At 43.9% G+C, this 22,183-nt stretch overlaps 1 protein-coding gene across 8 annotated transcripts in view; it reads left to right on the plus strand.

The window, feature by feature from the left end:
• Positions 1–715: 715 nt before the first annotated feature.
• LOC129032124 (cytochrome P450 20A1) overlaps positions 716–22,183 on the plus strand; it is a 65,954-nt gene continuing 44,486 nt past the window's right edge. For 4 of the 8 annotated variants that reach the window (XM_054479182.2, XM_054479183.2, XM_054479184.2 and 1 more), the window contains exons 1-4: positions 716–1,620; positions 8,295–8,344; positions 9,195–9,361; positions 14,431–14,573. In XM_054479182.2, coding sequence (XP_054335157.1) covers positions 1,549–1,620; positions 8,295–8,344; positions 9,195–9,361; positions 14,431–14,573 — 432 coding nt within the window. In that variant the 5' untranslated portion in view covers positions 716–1,548. The remainder of the gene's footprint in view (positions 1,621–8,294; positions 8,345–9,194; positions 9,362–14,430; positions 14,574–22,183) is intronic. The other 4 variants (XM_063648369.1, XM_063648371.1, XM_054479186.2 and 1 more) reach the window with 4 other exon arrangements.

Raw genomic sequence — 22,183 nt, forward strand, 5'->3', positions numbered from 1 at the left:
GTATGTTTCCTGCTTATGTAACATTTATCATAGAAGCTGTAAAATGCAATCTGGAATTTCTCTTGCCAAATTGCTGCCTGTTCTTGACATTTTATATTATTAAAGCTATAAAATCTATAAATACTTTTAGCACACTTTCACCAAAAGCAGCACTAGTAAGTAGCAGGCCTTGCCTTGTATTTCAGTAGCCATGTCAAAACTTCTGAGCCATGCGAAATAGAAAGAGGGGTCCTAGGGTATTTTATGTCCAGGGCAACAAACGCCAAATGCTGATGTAGATAGCACTTAGTCGGTTTTGCCAGGAGCTGTGCTAAGTGATTTTCATAAAATATGTAATTTAACCTACAGGCAACTCCATGTGGTATTATTTTCACTGTTTTACGTAGAAGGAAATGGAAGCTTAGAAAACTCAAGCAATTTACCGAAAGTCAGAGTTAACAGAGCAAGGAAACCTGAACAGTGTGCAGCCTCCGCTCACCAGAAAGTGTCAAAGAACCACATTTACTAGTACTTCAGACAGAAATTCTGCGAAACAAGGCGTATCTACTCTTGTTTTACTCCCAGACACTTCCCTGTCCCGCTTAGATCAGTGGTGGTTTTCACTCAAATTTAAGTGTGTAACAGTGTTCCCGGGGGGGCTCTGTTCAGATTGTTGTACGCGCCCCCTATCCCTGCCCACCCCGAGTGTTTGATTCAGTAGGTCTAGTTTGGGATCGAGAATCTTTTTATTTTGTTTTCCTTTTGTTTTGTTTTGTTTTTGAGACAGGGTCTCGCCCTGTCGCCCAGGCTGGAGTGCAGTCGTGCGATCTCGGCTCACTGTAGCCTCTGCCTCCCCAGCTAAAGCGATCCTCCAGCCTCAGCCTCCGGAGCAGCTGGGGCCACAGGCACGCGCCACCACTGCCGGCTACTTTAATTTTTTTTTTTTTTTTTTTTTGTAGAGACGGCGGTCTCACTATGTTGCCCACGCTGGTCTCAAACTCCTGGGCTCAAGCGATCCTCCCGCTTCAGCCTCCCAATGTGCTGGGATTACAGGTGGAGCCACCGCGCCCGGCATCGATAATCTGAATCTCTAAAGAGCTCCCGGGCGACGTTGATGCAGCTGGTACCGGGACCACTCTTCGAAAATCATTGGTTTAGAGGTTTTAATTCTGAATCCATTGCGAAAAGTGTTGGGCGGACAGAGCACTGCTAACTCCTAACTTTTCTCAGAAACCTGGGCTCTGCTTTCGCCAGCAACCCGGTCCCAAGTCGCGGGCATATTCTGTCTGAAATCGTGTGCACCGCAATCCCCGCCTTGGGGTGGAGGCTGGCGCTAGGCGGCTTCAGCCTCGGCCTGCTGCGCTCAGGAACCCGGGCCCCGGCTCCTCGGCGATCTATTGCTCTTTCCGCTGGCGCCGGCCGCAGGCCTCGGTCACGCCCCCAGCGGCCCGTTGGTTCGCAGGTCCAGGGAGGTGCCCCCGCCCACACGCTATGCCCTAAATTGGGCCAGGCTGAGGCGCTGCTGCTCGAGCGGCCGATCCGAGACGTGGCTGCCTGGGCGGAAGAACCATGTTGGACTTCGCGATCTTCGCCGTTACCTTCTTGCTGGCGTTGGTGGGAGCGGTGCTCTACCTCTACCCGGTGAGCGCCGTCTTGGCTCTCTGGGGCCCCGGGAGCCGCCCCAGTCTCTCTGTCGTCGGCATCCAGGCCAACCCGCCCGCTGCGGGCCGCAGGGGGCGGGCCGGAGGGGAGGGTTCGGGTTCCCTGCAGGGCTTCAGCGCGGGGACCGCACCCGGAGTCACGTGACGCCCCTCCGGGCAAGCTTTGAGAGCGACGTGGGCTGCGCCGCTACCCTTCAGGCGCTGGGCCAGGCGGGCGTAGAGCTGCTGAGGAAAAGCCCGCGCCCCCGCAGGCCGTCCTCACCTTGCCAGGCACCCCGCGCTACTCTCCAAGGCGGCTCTCAAGTACTTTGGGCAGGTTTTTGGTCATAACTCCGCCAAACCCAAATTTCATTTCCCAGTGTGTCAGAGAGACTCCTGGGCGCGCCACTACTTTCTCCTTTCTTGAGGATTCTCCCAGCACTTGCGTATTCCTCCTTCCCATCTGTCTATCGATCTATCCTGACTGGAATCCAAAGTGCTCGAGGTCCAGGTCTTGCTCCTCTTAAGGGCTCCGGGGCAAATGCTTCTTTGGGGAGAGCGCCGCGCTGCCGGTTCGGGTGCGAGGTTGCCTCGGCCGCTGCCGCCTCACCGAGCCTCCGATCCTCCTCTCTCCACTTGCCTCCGTCAGCCAGAGAGGGAGGGTCTGAAAACAAAAGCGTTGATGGCTGAGGACCGTCTTTAAAACCTGTTCTACACACTTTGGGAGGCTGAGGCGGGCGGATCACGAGGTCAGGATATCGAGACCATCCTGGCCAACATGGTGACACACCGTCTCTACTAAAAATACAAACATTAGCTGTCTGTGGTGGCGGGCGCCTGTAATTCCAGCTACTCAGGAGGCTGAGGCAGGAGAATCGCTTGAACCCGGGACGTGGAGCTTGCAGTGAGCCAAGATTGCACCACTGCACTGCAGCCTGGCGACAGAGCGAGACCCTATCTCAAAACAAACAAACAAAAAAACCTGTTCTACAAAGCAAGGTGGTGGTTTTACAGTGAAAGTTGAAAAGTAGCTGAACTGCTGGAATTAACCATACACATTCTTAAATGTTCTTTTCCGAGCAGGTAAATGGATTAGACTGGAATCTTGCAACTACACAATCAGGGACTTCCTGAAATCTTATTTTCTGAGAAACTAAACAATTTTAGTGGTTCTTGAATTTTTGGTGATTTTAAAATGATACTCTTCTTTGATCAGCTCATAGAAGCACACTGTTTATTCTTGGCACTAGATATGTGCCAGATACAGTTCCATGTGCTGGGAATCCATCCGCGAAACAAACCGGACAGAAAATTCCTGACTCTTGGAATTTATTTCCTAGAGAAGGGGAAGAGACAATAGAAACAAATAACATAGGATTGTGGGTAGAAATAAAGTTGGGGATAGGTAGATTGTTATTTTAAAGTAGGATGGCCAGGAGCTAAAGAGACATTTGAGCAGAAACTCGAAGAAGGTGAAAGTGCAAGCCATTCTGAGAAAGAGCATTCCGGATCGAGGGAGCAGCAAATGCAAACCCTCAGAGGGAGACACGCCTGGTGTGTTCATGGAAAGCAAGGGGACCAGTTGTGGTTAGAGTGTAGTAAATGAGGAAGATACCAGAGGAGAGAAAGTCAGAAAGATGGGAGTGAAGGACAAATTTTAAATGACTTGTAAGGCTTTTTTTTTATGGACTTTTGCTGTGTGCCACTGGAGGATTTCAGCAGATGAATGCCATTTGAAATTGGATAGAATTAAAATTTAATTTTATTAGATAAATTTTAAAAGAATCATTCTGGTTGCTAAGTCATGAATAGACATAGGTTTCCAGGTAAGGATGGAAGCAAGCCAAGTAATTAGGAGGATATTATCATTTCGGCTTGGATCATGGTAGTCGTGGCAGAGATAATGAGACCTAGTCAATTGTGAAGATAGTGCCAATGGGATTTCCCAGTGGACTGGATGTGAAAGGTGAAAGAGAGGCATCAAGGAAAACACCAGTTATTTTTAGCCTGGTATCTGGAAGGATAGATTAATTCCAGGGAAGATCAGGGATTTTGTTGGTGGTGGTGGTTCTTTAGTTTTGTTTTGGTGGGAGGTATGGGGATTTATAGAGATTAGGAGTTGGTTTTGGGTAGGCTAGGTTTGAGATGCCTGTTAGACATTCAAGTGGAGATGTTGAGGAGTAACTGAATATGTCTTGAGTTTATGGGAAAACTCCAGGCTGAAGATACACATTTGGGAGCTATCAATGTATAGATGGTATTTAAAGCGAGGAGAACTGGTTGCTATCTCCCATACAATTTAGATACAGGAGACGAGAGGTCCCAGGGACCATTCCCTGGATTCTCCAGTGTTAATGGTTGAGGAGAGAAAGAAGAGCCAGCAAAGGAGACTGAGAAGGAGCAGCCACGTAAATAGAAGGAAGCCAGATGTTTTAAGCAGAAGAGGATAATCAGCTAAGTCAAATGCTGCAGATATTTTAAGTAAGTTAAGGCCTAAGAATTTAATAACATTGGTAATCATTTTTTGTTTGTTTTGTTTCGTTTAAGAGACAGAGTCTCACACTTGCCCAGGCTACAGTGCAGTGGTACCATCATAGCTCATTGTAACCTCAAACTCCTGGCCCCAGGCGATCCTCCCACCTTAGCCTCTCAAGTTGCTGGGACTACATGCGCATGCCACCACACCTGGCTAATTTTTAAATTTTTTATTTTTTATTTTTTGACACAAAGTCTCACTCTGTCGCCCAGGCTGGAGTGCAGTGGCATGATCTCTGCTCACTGCAGCCTCTGCCTCCCAGGTTCAAGCGTTTCTCCTGCCTCAGCCTCCCAGGTAGCTGGGACTACAGGCACACATCACCACACCCAGCTAATTTTTTTATTTTTAGTAGAGACAAGATTTCACCATGTTGGCCAGGCTGGTCTCGAACTCCTGACCTCAAGTGATCTGCCCACCTTGGCCTCCTAAAGCAGATTACAGGCATGAGCCACTGTGTCCAACCTAATTTTTAAATTTTCTATAGAAATGGGGTCCCACTTTGTTGCCCAGGCTGGTCTCAAACTTCTGGGCTGAAGTGATCCTCCTGCCTCAGCCTTCCAAAGATCTGGGATTACAGGCATGAGCCGCTGCAACATTTGTAATCTTAGGAAGAGTGGTTTCAGTGTAATTGGGGTGATAAACCTAAATGGTGTGGATTCAGAGATATCAAGTATAGATAGCTCTTTAGAGTTTTGCAGTAAAGGGGGCTGATAACTAGAGAGGGAAGTGAGGTGAAGACACTCTTAAGGTAGGAGAAATTACATTATGCTGATCAGGGCTGTCAAGTCATAAAGGAGAAACTGATGATGTAAGAAGCTTATGACCAGCACGGTGACTCAAGCCTATAATCCCAGCACTTCGGGAGGCTGAGGTGGGAGGATTGCTTGAACTCAGGAGTTTGAGACTAGACTGAGCATTATAGTAAGACCTTGTCTCATAAATAAATAAATAAGGCATGGTGGTGAGCGTCTGTGGTCCCTGGTCCCAGCTACTTGGGAGGCTGAAGCAGGAGGATCGCTTGAGCCTGGGAGATCGAGGCTGCAGTGAGCCAAGACGGCGCCATTGCACTCCAGACTGGCTGACAGAGTAAGACCATGTCTCAAAAAAAAAAAAAAGCTTAGGTTCCATGGTCTGTTACTATAACCACTCCTTTGCATATACCTTCAATTCCTTTGCCCTGTATCCATTTGTCATAATCATCTAGCAAACCCTAATTGTGATTAAATCAAATGCTCTGTCAACTCCGCCCCTGAACCCACACAGCTGGAAAACAAACAAACAAACAAAAACACAGGCAGAAAAGAACACAGCCATACTGACTAGTCTCATTTTAATTCATAAACCTTAAGTGGGATGTCTGGAAATCACCTGGTGCATTCACTCTCCAAATCTTCTAGATAACTTTTCATTCCTTTCCTGTCTTCAAATCTTCTGTCTTCACCAATAACTGATAATCTCTTTTTTGTTTTTTTGAGATGGAGCCTTACTCTGTCACCCAGGCTGGGGCTGGAGTACAATGGTGTGGTCTCGGCTCACTGCAACCTCCACCTTCCGGGTTCAAGCGATTCTCCCACCTCATCCTCCCAAGTAGCTGGGAGTACAGGCGCATGCCACCACACTTAGCTAATTTTTGTATTTTTAGTGGAGACGGGGTTTCACTATGTTGGCCAGGCTGGTCTTGAACTCCTGACCTCGTGATCCACTCTTGCCTCTCTTTCTTTTTTTTTTAGATGGAGTCTCACTCCGTCTCCCAGGCTGGAGTGCAGTGACGTGATTTCTGCTCACTGCAACCTCTGCCTCCCGGGTTCAAATCCCGCCTCAGCCTCTTGAGTAGCTGGGATTACAGCGCCCACTACCACGCCCTGTTAATTTTTGTATTTTTAATGGAGACGGGGTTTCAACATGTGTGCCAGGATGATTTTGAACTCCTGACCTCAAGAGATCCGCCCACCTTGGCCTCCCAAAGTACTGGGATTACAGGCATGAGCCACTGCGCCTGGCCTCTTTTTTTTTTTGAGACAGGGTCTCACTCTGTCACCCAGGCTGCAGTGCAATGGTGTGACCTTGGCTTACTGCAGCCTCAACCTCCCAGGCTCAAGTGATCCTCCTGCCTCAGCCTCCTGAGTAGCTAGGAGTACAGCGCTGGCCACTGCACCCGGCAAATTTTTTGTACTTTTTAAAGAGACGGGGTTTCCCCATGTTGCACAAGCTGGTCTCAAACTCCTGGACTCAAATGATCATCCTGCCTTGGCCTCCCAAAGTACTGGGATTATCGATGCAAGCCACCACACCTGGCCTATTTTATTGAAAAAATAAAACCAATCTGGAGATAATTTCCACACCACCCTGCCTATCTGCCTAAATTTGTGCCCTTATATTCCACATTCCCTCCTATTACTATGAACTGGCTATGCTCCCAATTAAATGCCCCCCCCAATCTCTTCACTCCTGTACTAGATCTCCTACCTTCCCACCCACTCAAGAAAATGGCTCCGGCACAGCAGTTTTTCCTTTTTTTTTTTTTTTTTTTTTTTTGAGACAGTCTCACTCTGTCACCCAGGCTGAAGTGCAGTGGTGCAATCACAGCTCACTGCAACCTCCGCCTCCCAGGTTCAAGTGATTCTCATGCCTCAGCCTCCTGAGTAGCTGGGACTACAGGAGTGTGCCACCATGCCCAGCTAATTTTTGTATTTTTAGTACAGACGGGGTCGCCATGTTTGTCAGGCTGGTCTTGAACTCCTGACCTCAAGTGATCATCCACCTCAGCCTCCGAAAGTGCTGGGATTACAGGCAGGAGCCACTGTGCCCGGCCCAGCACAGCAGTTTTCTTCTGTTTCTTGCATCATCATAATGAAAGTATTAGAATGGACCTTGATTTTTTTTTTTTAAAGCCAAACCAGCTGGGACCATATATAAGCTCAGAACAAAGAAAAATCTACTGGATACGCGTTAGTTGATGTAGAGTGTATATTAAATTTTTCAAACACCTTAGTTTAACTGACACAGAGGAGGAATAATATCCTGAATGAAATAATTCTTTTTTTTTTTTTGAGACGGAGTCTTGCTCTGTCGCCCAGGCTGGAGTGCAGTGGCGCGATCTCAGCTCACTGCAACTCCGCCTCCCAGGTTCACACCGTTCTCCTGCCTCAGCCTCCCAAGTAGCTGGGACTACAGGTGCCCGCCACCACGCCCTGCTAATTTTTTGTATTTTTAGTAGAGACGGGGTTTCACCGTGTTAGCCAGGATGGTCTCTATCTCCTGACCTCGTGATCCGCCTGCCTCGGCCTCCCAAAGTGCTGGGATTACAGGCGTGAGCCACCACGCCTGGCTTTTTTTTTTTGAGATGGAGTCTTGCTCTGTTGCCCAGGCTGTGGTGCAGTAGCACGATCTCGGCTCACTGCAACCTCTGCCTCCCGGGTTCAAACAATTCTTCTGCCTCAGCCTTCCGAGTAGCTGGGACTACAGGTGTGTGCCACCACACCCGGCTAATTTTTTATATTTTTAGTAGAGAAGGGGTTTCACCGTGTTAGCCAGGATGGTCTTGATATCCTAACCTCGTGATCTGCCCTCCTCAGCCTCCCAAAGTGCTGGGATTACAGGCCTGAGCCACGGCGCTCAGCTGAAATCATTCTTTAAAAAAAAAAAATTTTTTTTTCATTTTAAGTTCAGGGGTACAAGTGCAGATTTGTTACATAGGTAAACTTGTATCAAGGGGGTTTGTTGTACAGATTATTTCATCACCCAGGTAATTATTAAGCCTAGTACCCATTAGTTGTTTTTCCTGATCATCTCACCCTCTGAAAGGCTCCAGCATGTATTGTTCCCCTCTATGTGTCCATGTGTTCTCATCATTTAGCTCCCACTTATAAGTGAGAACATGTAGTATTTGATTTTCTGTACCTGTGTTAGTTTGCTAAAGAAAATGGCCTCCAGCTCCATCTGTATCCCTGCAAAGGACATGGAAAACATTCTTTTCCATGCAAAGAACCCCTTTTTTTTTGTATTTTAATATGGAAATAATTTCTTAGATTCAGCTTAATTGGAAAGCTATTATTTAAGGTCCTGCAGATGTCTTGGTGAAACACATCTGACTTATGGGATATATGATAATTCATTATTATAAACTTTTTTTTTGTAAGGCTTCCAGACAAGCTGCAGGAATTCCAGGGATTACTCCAACTGAAGAAAAGTGAGTAATTATTTCCTTGGAATTAAGTAGAGTTAATTCTTCATTATTGATATCAAGACTAAACCATATTTTTAGCCAATCATGGTAGCTCTTGCCAACTACTGAGGAGGTTGAGGTGGAAGATCGCTTGAGGCCAGGAGTTTAATGCTGCAGTGAGCTATGATTGTGCTACTGCACTCCAGCCTAGGCGACAGAGCCAGACCCTGTTTCTAAAAAAAATAAATAAAAAGAAAACTAAGGTTATTTTGTGGTAGGACTAGGCAGACAGATGGAATAGAGTAGGTAGTTCAGAAGACAAACCAAAATGATAAACCATATTTTTAGATCACTCATCTTATTCAATTCCTTTGATTGCCCTAAATTTACCTTGGCATGTAACCTAAACTTTGTTAACAGAAAGGAGGGTTGTGTAAATCAAAACATTTCATTGCTTTCATTTCCCCTTGCCAGAGAAAGCTGAAAAGAGGATTAAGATAGAAGGAAAGAAGGAAAAGATTGCCATAGCTGATCTGATGATTTTCACCAGCAGATGATGTCCATTGTCATCTCAGAATTAGGTGCTGGGAAGGTGGGATAGCTTTCCAGTATCTAAGTCGGATGTTCCTATGGAGCTTTATTATTTGGTTTGAAGTGTTAAGAATTCTTAAAATATCAGACAAATCCATATCTAAATATAACTATAGAAATATAGCAAGAAGGCAAATATAATTGAGTTTTGGATTTTGCAGTAATTTGAATTTCATGAACCTTTGTTCTCACTTATTGACACAGTTAATTCAGAGTCAACTGTTGTTTTTCTGATTTTTCCAAGTTAAATTGATTATTTTGTCAAATGTTGCTCTTTTGCCAGAGATGGTAATCTTCCAGATATTGTGAATAGTGGAAGTTTGCATGAGTTCCTGGTTAATTTGCATGAGAGATATGGGCCTGTGGTCTCCTTCTGGTTTGGCAGGCGCCTCGTGGTTAGTTTGGGCACTGTTGATGTACTGAAGCAGCATATCAATCCCAATAAGACATGTAAGTTTAATTTCCTTTCTAATTACCTGATCCTTACCTTTTAAGAATGAATGTTTAGGCCGGGCACGGTAGCTCACACCTGTAATCCCAACAGTTTGGGAGACTGAGGCAGGTGGATCACTTGAGGCCAGGAGTTCAAGACCAGCCTGGCCAACATGGTGAAACCCCTTCTCTACTAAAAATACAAACACTAGTCGGGTGTGGTGGCACACGCCTGTAGTCCCAGCTACTTGGGAGGCTGAGGCATGAGAATCTCTTGAACCCCGGGGGCGGAGGCTGCAGTGAGCCAAGATTATGCCACTGTACTCCAACCTGGGCGACAGGGCGAGACTCTGTCTCAAAAAAATTAAAAAAGAATGAATGTTTATAAATAAAAACTGTATATCTATATTGTTCTTGGATAGGAATAGCCAACATTTATTGAATGCTTTGTACTATGTGCTAGGCACTGTGCTGAAGTCTTATTACCTAATTTAAGATAGTATTTTAAATAATTGTGTTTTTCCTTAATTTGTAAGCATATATGATAAAATCTCAGTGTAAATTCCAACAGGATTTTTTTGGGACCCTGAAAAAATAGTTCCAAGGTATATCTGGAAGAGTAAATGTACATGAGCAGCCAGGAAACAATCCTAAAAAGAGTATTAATGGGCTGGGCATGGTGGCTCACACCTGTAATCTCAGCACTTTGGGAGGCCGAGGCAGGTGGATCATGAGGTCAGGAGATCGAGACCATCCTAGCCAACATAGTGAAACCCCGTCTTTACTAAAAATACAAAAATTAGCCGAGTGTGGTGACGTGTGCCTGTAGTCCCAGCTACTCGGGAGGCTGAGGCAAGAGAATTGCTTGAACCCAGGAGGTGGAGGTTGCAGTGAGCCAAGATCACGCCACTGCACTCCAGCCTGGGCAACAGAGTGAGACTCTGTCTCCAAACAAAAAGAATATTAATGAGGGAAATACTTGTACCATCAGTTAGTATAGAGTATTATAAAGCTAGATTAATTTAAAGAATCTTGTACTGGCTAGGCATAGTGGCTCACACCTGTAATCCCAACACTTTAGGAGGCCAAGGTGGGAGGATCACTTGAGCCCAGGAGTTCAAGACCAGTCTGGCCAACATAGTGAGACCCCATCGCTACAAAGAATACAAAAATTAGCCAGATGTGATAAGTGTGCCTGTAGACCTAGCTACTTGGGAGGCTGAGGTGGGAGGATTGCTTGAGTTCGGGAGGTTGAGGCTTCAGTGAGCCAAGGTTGCGCCACTCTACTCCAGCCAGGCAGCCAGGGGACACGGCAAGAATCTGTCTCTTAAAAAAAAAGAATCTCCTGGCCGGGCGTGATGGCTCCTGCCTGGTGTCCCAGCACTTTGGGTGGCCAAGGCAGGCAGATCACCCGAGGTCAGGATTTTGAGACCAGCCTGGCCAACATGGTGAAACCCTGTCTCTACTAAAAATACAAAAATTAGCCAGGCCTGGTAATGTGCACCTGTAATCCCAGCTACTTGGGAGACTGAGGCAGGATAATCTCTTGAACCCGGAAGGCAGAGGTTGCAGTGAGCTGAGATCACACCACTGCACTCCAGCTTGGGTGACAGAGAGACTCCATCTCAAAAAAAAAAAGACTCTCATACTGTGGTCAAGCTAGGCAAACAGATGTAAAAGAGTAGAGAGTTCAGAACACAAACCAAATATATATGATAAAGATAGCATTTTATGACAAAAGGGAAAAGTAATAAATGGTTTGGGGAATATTGGTTAGCTATTTGTAAAAAATAAATCTCAATCCCTGCCTTATTCTATTCCCCCAGCCCCACCCCACCAGCTTTTGCCCAGGCTAGAGTGCAGTGGTGCTATCATAGCTCACCATATAACCTACAACTCCTGGGCTCAAGCAATCCTCCCACCTCAGCCTCCTGAGTAGGTGAGACTATAGGCATGCATCACCATGCCTGGCTAATTTATTTACTTTTTAGTGGAGATGAGGTCTCGCTACATTGCCCAGGCTGGCCTCCAACTCCTAGACTCAAGCGATTCTCCCACCTCTGCCCCCCAAAATGCTGGGATTATAGGTGTGAGCCACTTCACCTGGCCTCTGCCTTATTTCTTAAATCAAAATAAATTCTAGATGATTAAAATATCAGGTCATAAAGGTAATACAAGAAAACATGGTTAAATATTAAAGTGTTTCTCTTTGGTTGGAGAGAATGTAGATAAACCTCTTCTTACAATGGTACAAGATCTAGGAGCTGTAAAACACAAGTTAGATAAATCTGTCTACATAAAAATGAAAAATTTTAGTACAATAACAAACACCTTGAATGGATGCGGTAGCACATAGCTGTAGTCCCAGCTACTCAGGAAGCTGAGGTGGGAAGAGTGCTTGAACCCAAGAGTTGAAGACCAGTCTGGGAGACACATTGAGACTGTCTCTAACTTGAAAACAAAGTCAAAATCACCTTGAGAAAGGAAGAAAGAGAGATGGTAAAATGTTGGCCACACATTGCTACACCTGATGTATAGTAATTGATTACCATATTTTTGTTAAATAAGGCACCATGACAAAGTTTAAAAGAGAAATGGAAAAGTAATTTACCACTAATATGTTAAATATATATAGTCCTTAAAAACTAATAAGAAAAAATAGGCCAGGCATGGTGGCTTACGCCTGTAATCCCAACACTTTGGGAGGCTGAGGTGGGTGGATCACCTGAGGTCAGGAGTTCGAGACCAGCCTGGCCAACATGGTGAAACCCCGTCTTTACTAAAAATACAAAAATTAGCTGAGCATGGTGGCAGATACCTGTAATCCCAGCTACTCGAGAGGCTGAGGCAGGAAAACCGCTTGAACCTGTAAGGTGGAGGTTGCAGTAAGCCGAGATCGTGCCATTGCACTCCAACCTGGATGACAGATCGAGACTCCATCTCAAAAAAGAAAAAAGAAAATGGCCTTTTAGAAAAATGGGCAAAAACAAGGTCATTAAGAAAGGAGTAAACAAATTTAAAGATTTCAGCCTCACTTTCAGCTGGGTACAAATAAAAATGAGAAATTTTACTTATCTCCCTAGAAGAGATGAAGAATACTGGCAGAATGCCATTGTTGATGAGGGAATGGGGAATCATGTGGTGTACATGTACTATACAAGCTCTCTGGAGAAAAAGTTGACAGTAACCATTGACCTAACTAACAATAATATCTTAAGGAGTTGATCCATAAATTTATAATCACAGATATGAGAAAATATTTATATTAGCATTGTTTATAAAAAAAATTTGAAGCAACCTAAATATCAATGGCTGAATAAATGAATACTTTCAAGCCTGAATATAATGATGTAGATTGATTTTATCAGATGCTTATATAGCAATTATGATATCTCAGCACTATTCCAAGCCCTTTACAAATATTAACTCATTTAATTCTCAGAACAACTTCATGAAGAAGGTATTATGGTTATCCCTTTTTTGCAGAAGAGAAACCTGAGGTACAGAGAGGTTAAGTTACTTGCCTAAGGTCACAGCTAATTAGTGATGGAGCTAGGACTCGAAGTCAGGCAGTCTGGTTCAAGATTGTGCTTTTGTAGAACAAGGATCTCTGAGGCAGAAAAAAAAAAGATTGTGCTTTTAATTACTAGGCTTTATACAACATGAAAAGATGGCTCTGTCAGGGAATATAATGAGGAAAACCAGAATGGTCTCTGCTCCTATGGAGTTTCTAGGCTAATGTTGGAGAGTGAGGGAAGTATAGAAACATTCAAATTATCATACTAATGAACTGAGAGAAGTGCTCTGAAAGAGGAGAATGTAGTTCTTTGTGAAATCTGACAGATTTTTCTGTCTCTCTCTCTGTTAAGAAATGATAACAGCTAGGCCGGGCGCGGTGGCTCACGCCTGTAATCCCAGCGCTTTGGGAGGCCAAGGCGGGCGGATCACAAGGTCAGGAGATCGAGACCCTCCTGGCTAACACGGTGAAACCCCGTCTCTACTAAAAATACAAAAAATTAGCCAGGCGTGCTGGTAGGCGCCTGTAGTCCCAGCTACTCGGGAAGCTGAGGCAGGAGAACGGCGTGAACCCGGGAGGCAGAGCTTGCAGTGAGCCAAGATTGCGCCACTGCACTCCAGCCTGGGATACAGAGCAAGACTCCATCTCAAAAAAAAAAAAAAAAAGAAATGATAACAGCTGTGAAAAATGTCTAAAATGTTAACAGTATCTCGGATGCATTTTGCTGTCTTTTCTGTATTGTTTGAATTGTTTTTACAATGACAGTGTATCTTTGCATGTGTGTGAAAACAATAGTCATTAAACAAACAAGAATTGGAGAAAATAAATTTTTGAATTCAGCTAAATAATTTTACTGTAATACTTGATAACCACAAATCACAAACTTATCCATTTTGCTTTAAAATCAGAGGAATGTGTTTTTTTTTTTTAAATTTGAAGACATTATAGTTATGTAGGTAGAAAATTTATGTCAGTATTAATGACTTAACAGTGGAATTCCCAGTCAGGATATTGTGTTCTTGCCAATTTTGACTGACTCTTAAATTGTTCATATTTTAAAAACAGTTTGCCAGGCACGGCAGCTCATGCCTGTAATCTCAGCACTTTGGGAGGCTGAGGCAGGTGGATCACTTGGGATCAGGAGTTCGAGACCAGCCTGGCCAACATGTTGAAACCCCGTCTCTACTAAAAGTACAAAATTAGCCAGGAGCGTTGGCACACGCCTGTAATCCTAGCTACTTGGGAGGCTGAGGCAGGAGAATTGCTTGAACCTGGGAGGCAGAGGTTGCAGTGAGCCGAGATCATGATATTACGCTCCAGCCTAGGCGAGAAGAGTGAAACTCTGTCTCAAAAGAAAAAAAAAAAAATATATATATATATACACACATAGATGTATATATATAAATGTGTATATATATAAAATAAAAAATAAAAACCGTTAAGGGAATTATGAAAAACAGTTGCCATGCTTTCAGCTAAAATTCTTTACCTCCCTGATCTCTTGTTCTCTTACAGGATATCTTTTTGAGTGATTATTTTGATACAGAAATATTTAATTTGTCTGTTTCAGCGGACCCTTTTGAAACCATGCTGAAGTCATTATTAAGGTATCAATCTGGTGGTGGCAGTGTGAGTGAAAACCACATGAGGAAAAAATTGTATGAAAATGGTGTGACTAATTCTCTGAAGAGTAACTTTGCCCTCCTCCTAAAGGTAAGGTGATAAGTAGTTTGGTCTAGTGTTCTACACCATACATAACAGTATTTTTTTTTTGAGTATTGGTGTGTACTGTCTTTGTTACTCTTTTCTTTCCTGTCCCTCTAAGCTAATTTTATTCTGAAATTAAAAACAACAACAACAAAACACACACACACAAAAGAAAAGAAAACAAAAATCTTAACATCCAGACTCACTGTATAAGTTGGAATGATGAGAGTAGAGAGCACCTGAAGAAGTTTCTGTATGTATGTATGTATGTATGTATGTATATATATATATATATTTTGTTGTTGTTGTTGTTGTTGAGACAGAGTCTCACTCTGTCACCCAGGCTGGAGTGCAGTGGTGTGATCTCGGCTCACTGCAACCTCCGCCTCCTAGGTTTAAGCAATTCTCGTGCCTCAGCCTCCCTAGTAGCTGGGATTACAGGTGTGCACCACCACACCTGGCTAATTTTTGTATTTTTAGTAGAGGCAGGGTTTCACCATGTTGGCCAGGCTGGTCTCAAACTCCTGACCTCAAGTGGTTTACCCACCTCTGCCTCCCAAAGTGCTCCATGATAGGAGTTTTCAGATGCTGCTTGGCTTTGGAGAGTTCCTTATTCCCACTACAACTCTGAGCTGTAGGGCAGCTCCTATTAGCCGTATGCAGATCGCCACTAGTCTTAGCCCCACACTTTCTCGGAGCACACAGTCCACGCTAGGAGATCTGTGACTCCCCACTTCGTGGCTGATGAGCCTAATTAGGGCCCTCCATTCACACACTTTCACACACTTCCCCACTCCTAGTTCCTGTGTTCGTAATTGGGGTGGTGAGAGTGGCCACCCAGTTTCCCAGTTGGGGTGGTGAGCCGTTCTCGTTACCTCCAGTTTCCTAGTTGGGGTGGCGAGCCACTCTTGCCACCTCCAGTTTCCTTTTTGTAACTGACTTAGCGAGCTAAGTCCTGTCATGTCCTGTGTTGGTTTGGGTGTGAGTTTCATATGAATTGACGAGCCACTCTTGTCACCCCAAGTCCCTCTGGGTCAGACTATTTGGCACACCCCAGGAGGTGATCAGGCTCCCCTTCCGTCCCCATGGGTCCTCCCTTGGGTCCCAAAACCTTACTGTGGTTCCTGAAGTGCGCTGTTTCTGAAATCGTCCTGTAGTCCCTCTTTGGGTTCTGTTGTGCTGCTGGGTAGGGGCGCCAGGTCAGGGGAGAGCTGATCTCCCCTACGGGCTGAAGTTCTCCTGGCAGTGCCTGGGGTCACAGGTCTCCCCTGGCCTAGGGCTCCGGCCCCCAGAGGCAAAGGAGACAGTAAACCTGCCATTGCGGGTCGTTTTGTGGCCACCAAAAATGTTGCGGGGAACTGAGGACCAGAGAGACTGATAGGGAGAACAGGAGGATTGTTTATTTTAAGGTATGCACCGGCTCAGTGGATTCACATCCAAAAAAACTGAACATTGAACAAAGACAGAGCGGGGTTTTTATAAGCGGATTTACAGAAGTAAAACAAAAGCAGTTAATCATACAGTGACAGGTCACATAATCTATAGCATAACATAACTTGTGGCCTTGCATAGCTGGTGACCTTGTAGCTGCATTGAAAGAAAAACAAGAACTGGCTAAATACAGACATTTGTAATACATAATCATGCTTAAGAATCCAAGGAAAGGAGTAACAGTAAAAAAATTAGTCTTTTTCTTTTTTTTTTTCCTTTAACCTTGCTCTGGATGGGGGTGGTGGTGTTTGGAGCCTATTCCTTTGGCCTTGGCTTTCTGGACAGTGTTATCTTATAACTCCTTGAAGTGAGCTTGCTAGGCAGAGGAAAACTTGTTTTTTTCTTTCTTTTTCTTTTCTTTTCTTTTTTTTTGGTACAGAATCTCACTCTGTTGCCCAGGCTGGAATGCAGTGGCGTGATCTCGGCTCACTGCAACCTCCGCCTCCTGGGTTCAAGCAGTTCTCTGCCTCAGCCTCCCGAGTAGCTGGGATTACAGGTGCCTGCCACCATGCCCAGCTAATTTTTTGTATTTTTAGTAGAGATGGGGTTTCACCATCTTGGCCAGGCTGGTCTTAAACTCCTGACCTTGTGATCCACCACCTCAGCCTCCCAAAGTGCTGGGATTACAGGCATGAGCCACCACGCCCGGCCTTGTTCTTTTCTTTTTAACCCTTGCCTTGCCTGTTACTTAGAGTGAATGAATGCATATTTATTTTTAAATTTCTGCCTTAACTTGAGGTCAGGAGTTTGAGACTGGCCTGCCCAATATGGTGAAACCCTATCTTTACTAAAAATACAAAAATTAGCTGCATGTGGTGGCACATGCCTATAGTCCTAGCTACTCGGGAAGCTGAGGCAGAAGCATCACTTGAACCAAGGAGACGAAGGTTGCAGTGAGCCAAGATCATGACACTCACTGCACTCCAGTCTGGGCGACAGAGCTAGACTCGTCTCAAAAAAAAAAAAAAAAAAAAAATTTGTTATCATTCCAGTGTTTTGTGTGCACAATAGAATTTTAATGTAATCAGATTATACTGCGTGGATAGTCTTTGTGTTTTTTATTTACCATTGTATTGTAAGCATTTTTATAGCACTTAGTATTCTTTGAAAATCACATTTGATCTGGGTGTAGTGGCTCACACCTGTAATCTCAGCATTTTGAGAGGCTGAGGCGGGTGGATCGTTTGAGGGCAGGAGTTCCAGACCAGCCTGGCCAACATGGTAAAAGTCCATCTCTACTAAAAATACAGAAAAATTAGCCGGGCGTGGTGGCACGCGTCTGTAGTCCCAGCTACTTAGGATGTTAAGGCATGAGAATCACTTGAACCTGAGAGGCGGAGGTTGCAGTGAGCCAAGATTGCACCACTGCACTCCAGCCTGGGTAACAGAGTGAGACTCCGTCTCCAAAAAACAAAAAAAAAAAAAGAAAAGAAAATCACATTTGAAAAGAATCTGTAATGTCAGTTTTACTTTCTAAATGCCTTTCAAATTGATCTACTTCTCTCCCACCAGCATTGCCATCACCCTGGTTTAGATTTCCATAATCTTACCTGGATTGCTTATTTCTCTTTCCCCTTTCCTTCCCATGTATTTTCCCATGCTTTGCAGTTGACAGGTACCTCTTGGCAGTCTGATGAAACCTTCAACTCCTTCTGAGAATAACATTTTTAAATGCATAGCTAAAGCAAACCAATATAGTTACAAAATATTAATACTTTTTAAAAAAATCTTGTGATATTATATTTACCTCTTTGTTAATGTATTAAATAGCAAGATCTAATAATCCTTCCAGAAACTTCCATGATTTTAAAGTAGTGATGCAAGGGCCAAAATTATTATTATGAGATTTTTCCAATATTTATAATGGGAACATATTTTGAGATTTGTATTGGTTTAAAAAGTCAGAGCCTATACTCACAATTGAAGGAAATGCTAAGTTTTATTCAGAGGTTAGTTAAAAAGAAAGATTGTTTTTTCCCCTGATCCAAGTTCATGGACAGCACTGGATTCCATGAACAGACCATTTGGTATCTATATGGACTCTAGTTTGAAAACTCCTTTGTTCTTGGGACAAACTCCAAATTTTTAATGTAGTCTTCAGGACTTTTTATGATTTAGCCTGGCTACTTTTCCAGCCTGGTTTCCATCATTCTCATTTGGCTTATAGTCTAGCCACACTTGTTTTCTTTTAAGTCTACAGATGTACCCTGTTCCCTCCTCTCTCAGGGCCTGTCTATGCTATTCCCATCGCATGGAATGCACCTCCAGTCATCCACACACCTAGCTAATGTGTGTTCATTTTTCAGCTCCTAGTTTAAATGTCACTTCCTCAGGGACGCTATCTCTGATCATCCCACATTGCTAGATAGGTCCCCTTTTATTTATTTTGTTTTAATTTTTTAAGACAGAGTCTTGCTGTGTTGCCTAGGCTGTAGTGCAATGACCTGATCATAGCTTACTGTAACCTCAAATTCCTGGGCCCACGGGATCCTCCCACCTCAGCCTCGTGAGTAGCTGAGATTACAGGCATGTGCCACCGTGCCTGGCTAGTTGTTTTTAAAATTTTTTGTAAAGATGTGTGTCTCATTATGTTTCCTAGGCTGGTCTTGAACTCGTGGCCTCAAGTGTTCCTCCCACCTTTGTCTCCCAAAGTGCTGGGACTGCAAGCATGAGCCACTGCACCCGGCCAGTTTCCCCTTTTAGATGCTACCATAACACCCCTTGCCTTTCCTTTCAACACTTTTCCCAGTTTATAATTCTGTTTTGTTTATTTATTTATTTTTATTTTTATTTTCTTTTTGAGATGGAGTCTTGCTCTGTCTGCCAGGCTGGAGTGCAGTGGTGCAATCTTGGCATACTGCAACCTCTGCCTTCTGGTTTCAAGCAATTCTCCTTCCTCAACCTTCCGAGTAGCTGGGATTACAGGTGTATGCCACAACGCCTGATAATTTTTGTGTTTTTAGTAGAGGCAGGGTTTCGCCATGTTAGCCAGTTTGGTCTCAAACTCCTAGCCTCAGGTGATCCGCTCACCTTGGCCTCCCAAAGTGCTGGGATTACAGGCGTGAGCCACCACACCCACCAGTAATTCTATTTTTTGTAATCCTTTGAGTGTCTGTCTCCCTCACTTAAGTGTGTGCTCCATGAAGGTAGGGACTATTTTATTTTGATTACTGCTGTATACTTTGCTCTTATTATAGAGCAGGCCCTCAGTCAATATTTATTACATCAGTGAATGAATACTGATAACTTAATGTTCCTAAATTCTTTGACTCCTGTCTTACTTCCTTAGGTCTGTCTGTTCTCCCCTCTGAAACATTTTTCCCAGCCTTGCCTGGCTAACTTCTACTCCAACCTCTAGTTTAGTTAAATATGCTTCCCTCCATGTACTGTCTCTAAACTTCCATAACAACTAGATATATTTACATAAAATTAAGATTTTTTTTGTTTTTTATTATTTTTAAAAATTTTCACATAGAGATGGGGTCTCACCATGTCGCCCAGGCTGGTCTCAAACTCCTGGGCTCAAGCAGTCCACCCACTTCGGCTCCCCCGTGATGAGACCCTGTCTCTACAAAAAAAAAAAAAAAAAAAGAAAAATTAGCTGAGCATGGTGGCGTATGCCTGTGGTCCCAGCTAATCAAGAGTCTGAGGCGGGAGGATTACTTGAGCCTGGGAGGCAGAGGTTGCAGTGAGCCAAGATTGCGCCACTGCACTCCAGCCTAGGCGACTGTGAGACCCTGTCTAAAAAAAAAAAAAAAAAAAAAAAAAAAATCCATTTGGTAGTTTGGGTTTATTTTCCTTTCCCTCTTCTATAACTTTGTTCATTCTTCCTGAAAATGTTCTGACTACACACTGTAAGCATTTTTGTATTTAAATATCTGGTAGTTCTCTTAAGAGTATGCCTTATTAACTTTAAAAGTATCCATTAAAAAAATTTTTTTTTACCGGTTGCAGTGGCTCATGCCTGTAATCCCAGCACTTTGGGAGGCCGACGCAGGTGGATCACAAGGTCGGGAGTTCAAGACCAGCCTGGCCAACAAAGTGAAACTCTGTCTCTACTAAAAATACAAAAAATTAGCCAGGCGTGGTGGCAGGCGCCTGTAATCCCAGCTACTCAGGAGGCTGAGGCAGGAGAATTGCTTGAACCCAGGAGGCGGAGTTTGCAGCAAGATGAGATTGCTCCACTGCACACCAGCCCAGGCAACAGTGCATGACTCCATCTCAAAAAAAAAAAAAAAAAAACTGTGGTTACTTAGTAGGTGTATATATTTATGGGGTACATGAGATATTTTGATACAGACATATAATGTGTAATAATCACATTAGGGTAAATCAGGTATCTTTTTTTATTTTTTTCAGTCAAGGTCTTGCACTGTTGCCCAGGCTCAAGTGCAGTGGCACAATTATAGCTCACTGGAGCATCGAATTCCTGGGCTGAAGGGATCATGCCTCAGCCTCCTGAGTAGCTAGGACCACAGGCACATGCCACCATGCCCAGCTAATTTTTGTATTTTTATGTAGAGATGCGGTCACACTATATTTCCTATGCTACTCTTAAAATCCTGGTCTCAAGTGATCCTCCTGCCTCGGGCTCCCGAAGCACTAGGATTACAGGTGTGAGCCACTGTGCCTCAGGCCTTTACAGTATCCACTTTTAAAAATTACATTTAGAAGCTGGGCATAGTGGCACATGCCTCTATTCCCAACTACTCAGGAGGAAGGATCGCATCAGTCCAGGAGTTCAAGGGTATTGTGAGTGATAATTGTGCTTGTGAATAGCCACTGCACTCCTGCCTGGGCAACATAGCAGGACCCTATGTTTAAAAAAAATATATAGTTAGTAAATGTTGAATGCCATTTTTCCCATATGGAAGTTCTACCTGAAACTCACACTTTCCATTTAAGACTTGAGACTGACTTTCTCAGTCCACTATAAGCATTAATTAATACATTGGTTCTACTCTGCACACTTCTGCTTCTAAAAACAAACTGAACAAGACCTTCCTTTGCCTATAGTTGCTGCTGATTAGTTTCTATCTTTTCCAGCTTTCATCTGTAACTTACAGCCAGTATTCTCAGGGCTATCAGGAGGCTTGTGCACCCAAATTCCCATTCTCTCATTGTTACCATTCCTGTTTTGTATCTCAAGGTTCTGTGTTGGTTATCATACGTCATGTTCTTTGAAGCTCTCAGGCTGCCTGCTTTTTGTTTGCCATAGCTGTTCCTGTTACCTCTCATTTTCCTCCCTGGAGGCAGTTATGTTGCCTCTATTTAAGCACTTAGCAGTCAGAATCTTCCTATTCTGCTTAAATACCCAACATTTGTCAGTAAGAAATAATTTTGTATTTAATTGTGTATCCCCAGGAATTTTGCCCATTTCTCTTTGCCTTGCTTTCAATCATGATAGAAGCACCTTTTTCTTTTCAGTAATATTATTGTTAAAAGCCTTAATTATTTTGTCTTCTGTGCTTCAAACTAAGTAATTCTGACTTCCTTAATCTTTTATCACAGGCTCTGTTCTCCAAACTTTCAATCTTTTCTGTTGTTCTATATTCCATTGTTTTCTCCTCCTACTCATTCAGAGGCAAATTAAGGTGGTTTTTTAAGTTTTGGTTTGTAGACTGTGTCGTTATGTGAGAAATTTACTTTAGGTTTATATTGTCAACCCCATAGCACAAGCCAGGTACTTAATTTAGGCATTAGTCAGTGATATAGTTTGAATATTTGTCCCTGTGCAAATCTCACGTTGAATTGTAATCCCCAGTGTTCGGGGTGGGGCTTGGTGGAAGGTGATTGGATCATGGGGATTAGCCAGGCGTGGTGGCACATGCCTGTAGTCCCAGCTACTCGGGAGGCTGAGGCAGAAGAATCTCTTGAACCCAGCTAATTTTTGTATTTTTAGTAGAGACGGGGTTTCACCATGTTGGCCAAGCTGGTCTCGAACTCCTGACCTTGCGATCTGCCCGCCACAGCCTCCCAAAGTGCTGGGATTATAGGCATATCTTTTTTTTTTTTTTTTTTTGAGACAGAGGCTCACTCTGTCACCCAGGCTGGAGTGCAGTGGCACTATCTCAGCTCACTGCAACCTCCACCTCCCAAGTTCAAGTGATTCTTCTGCCTCAGCT

Source organism: Pongo pygmaeus, chromosome 11, assembly GCF_028885625.2.
Source record: "Pongo pygmaeus isolate AG05252 chromosome 11, NHGRI_mPonPyg2-v2.0_pri, whole genome shotgun sequence".
Taxonomy (NCBI): Eukaryota; Metazoa; Chordata; class Mammalia; order Primates; family Hominidae; genus Pongo; species Pongo pygmaeus.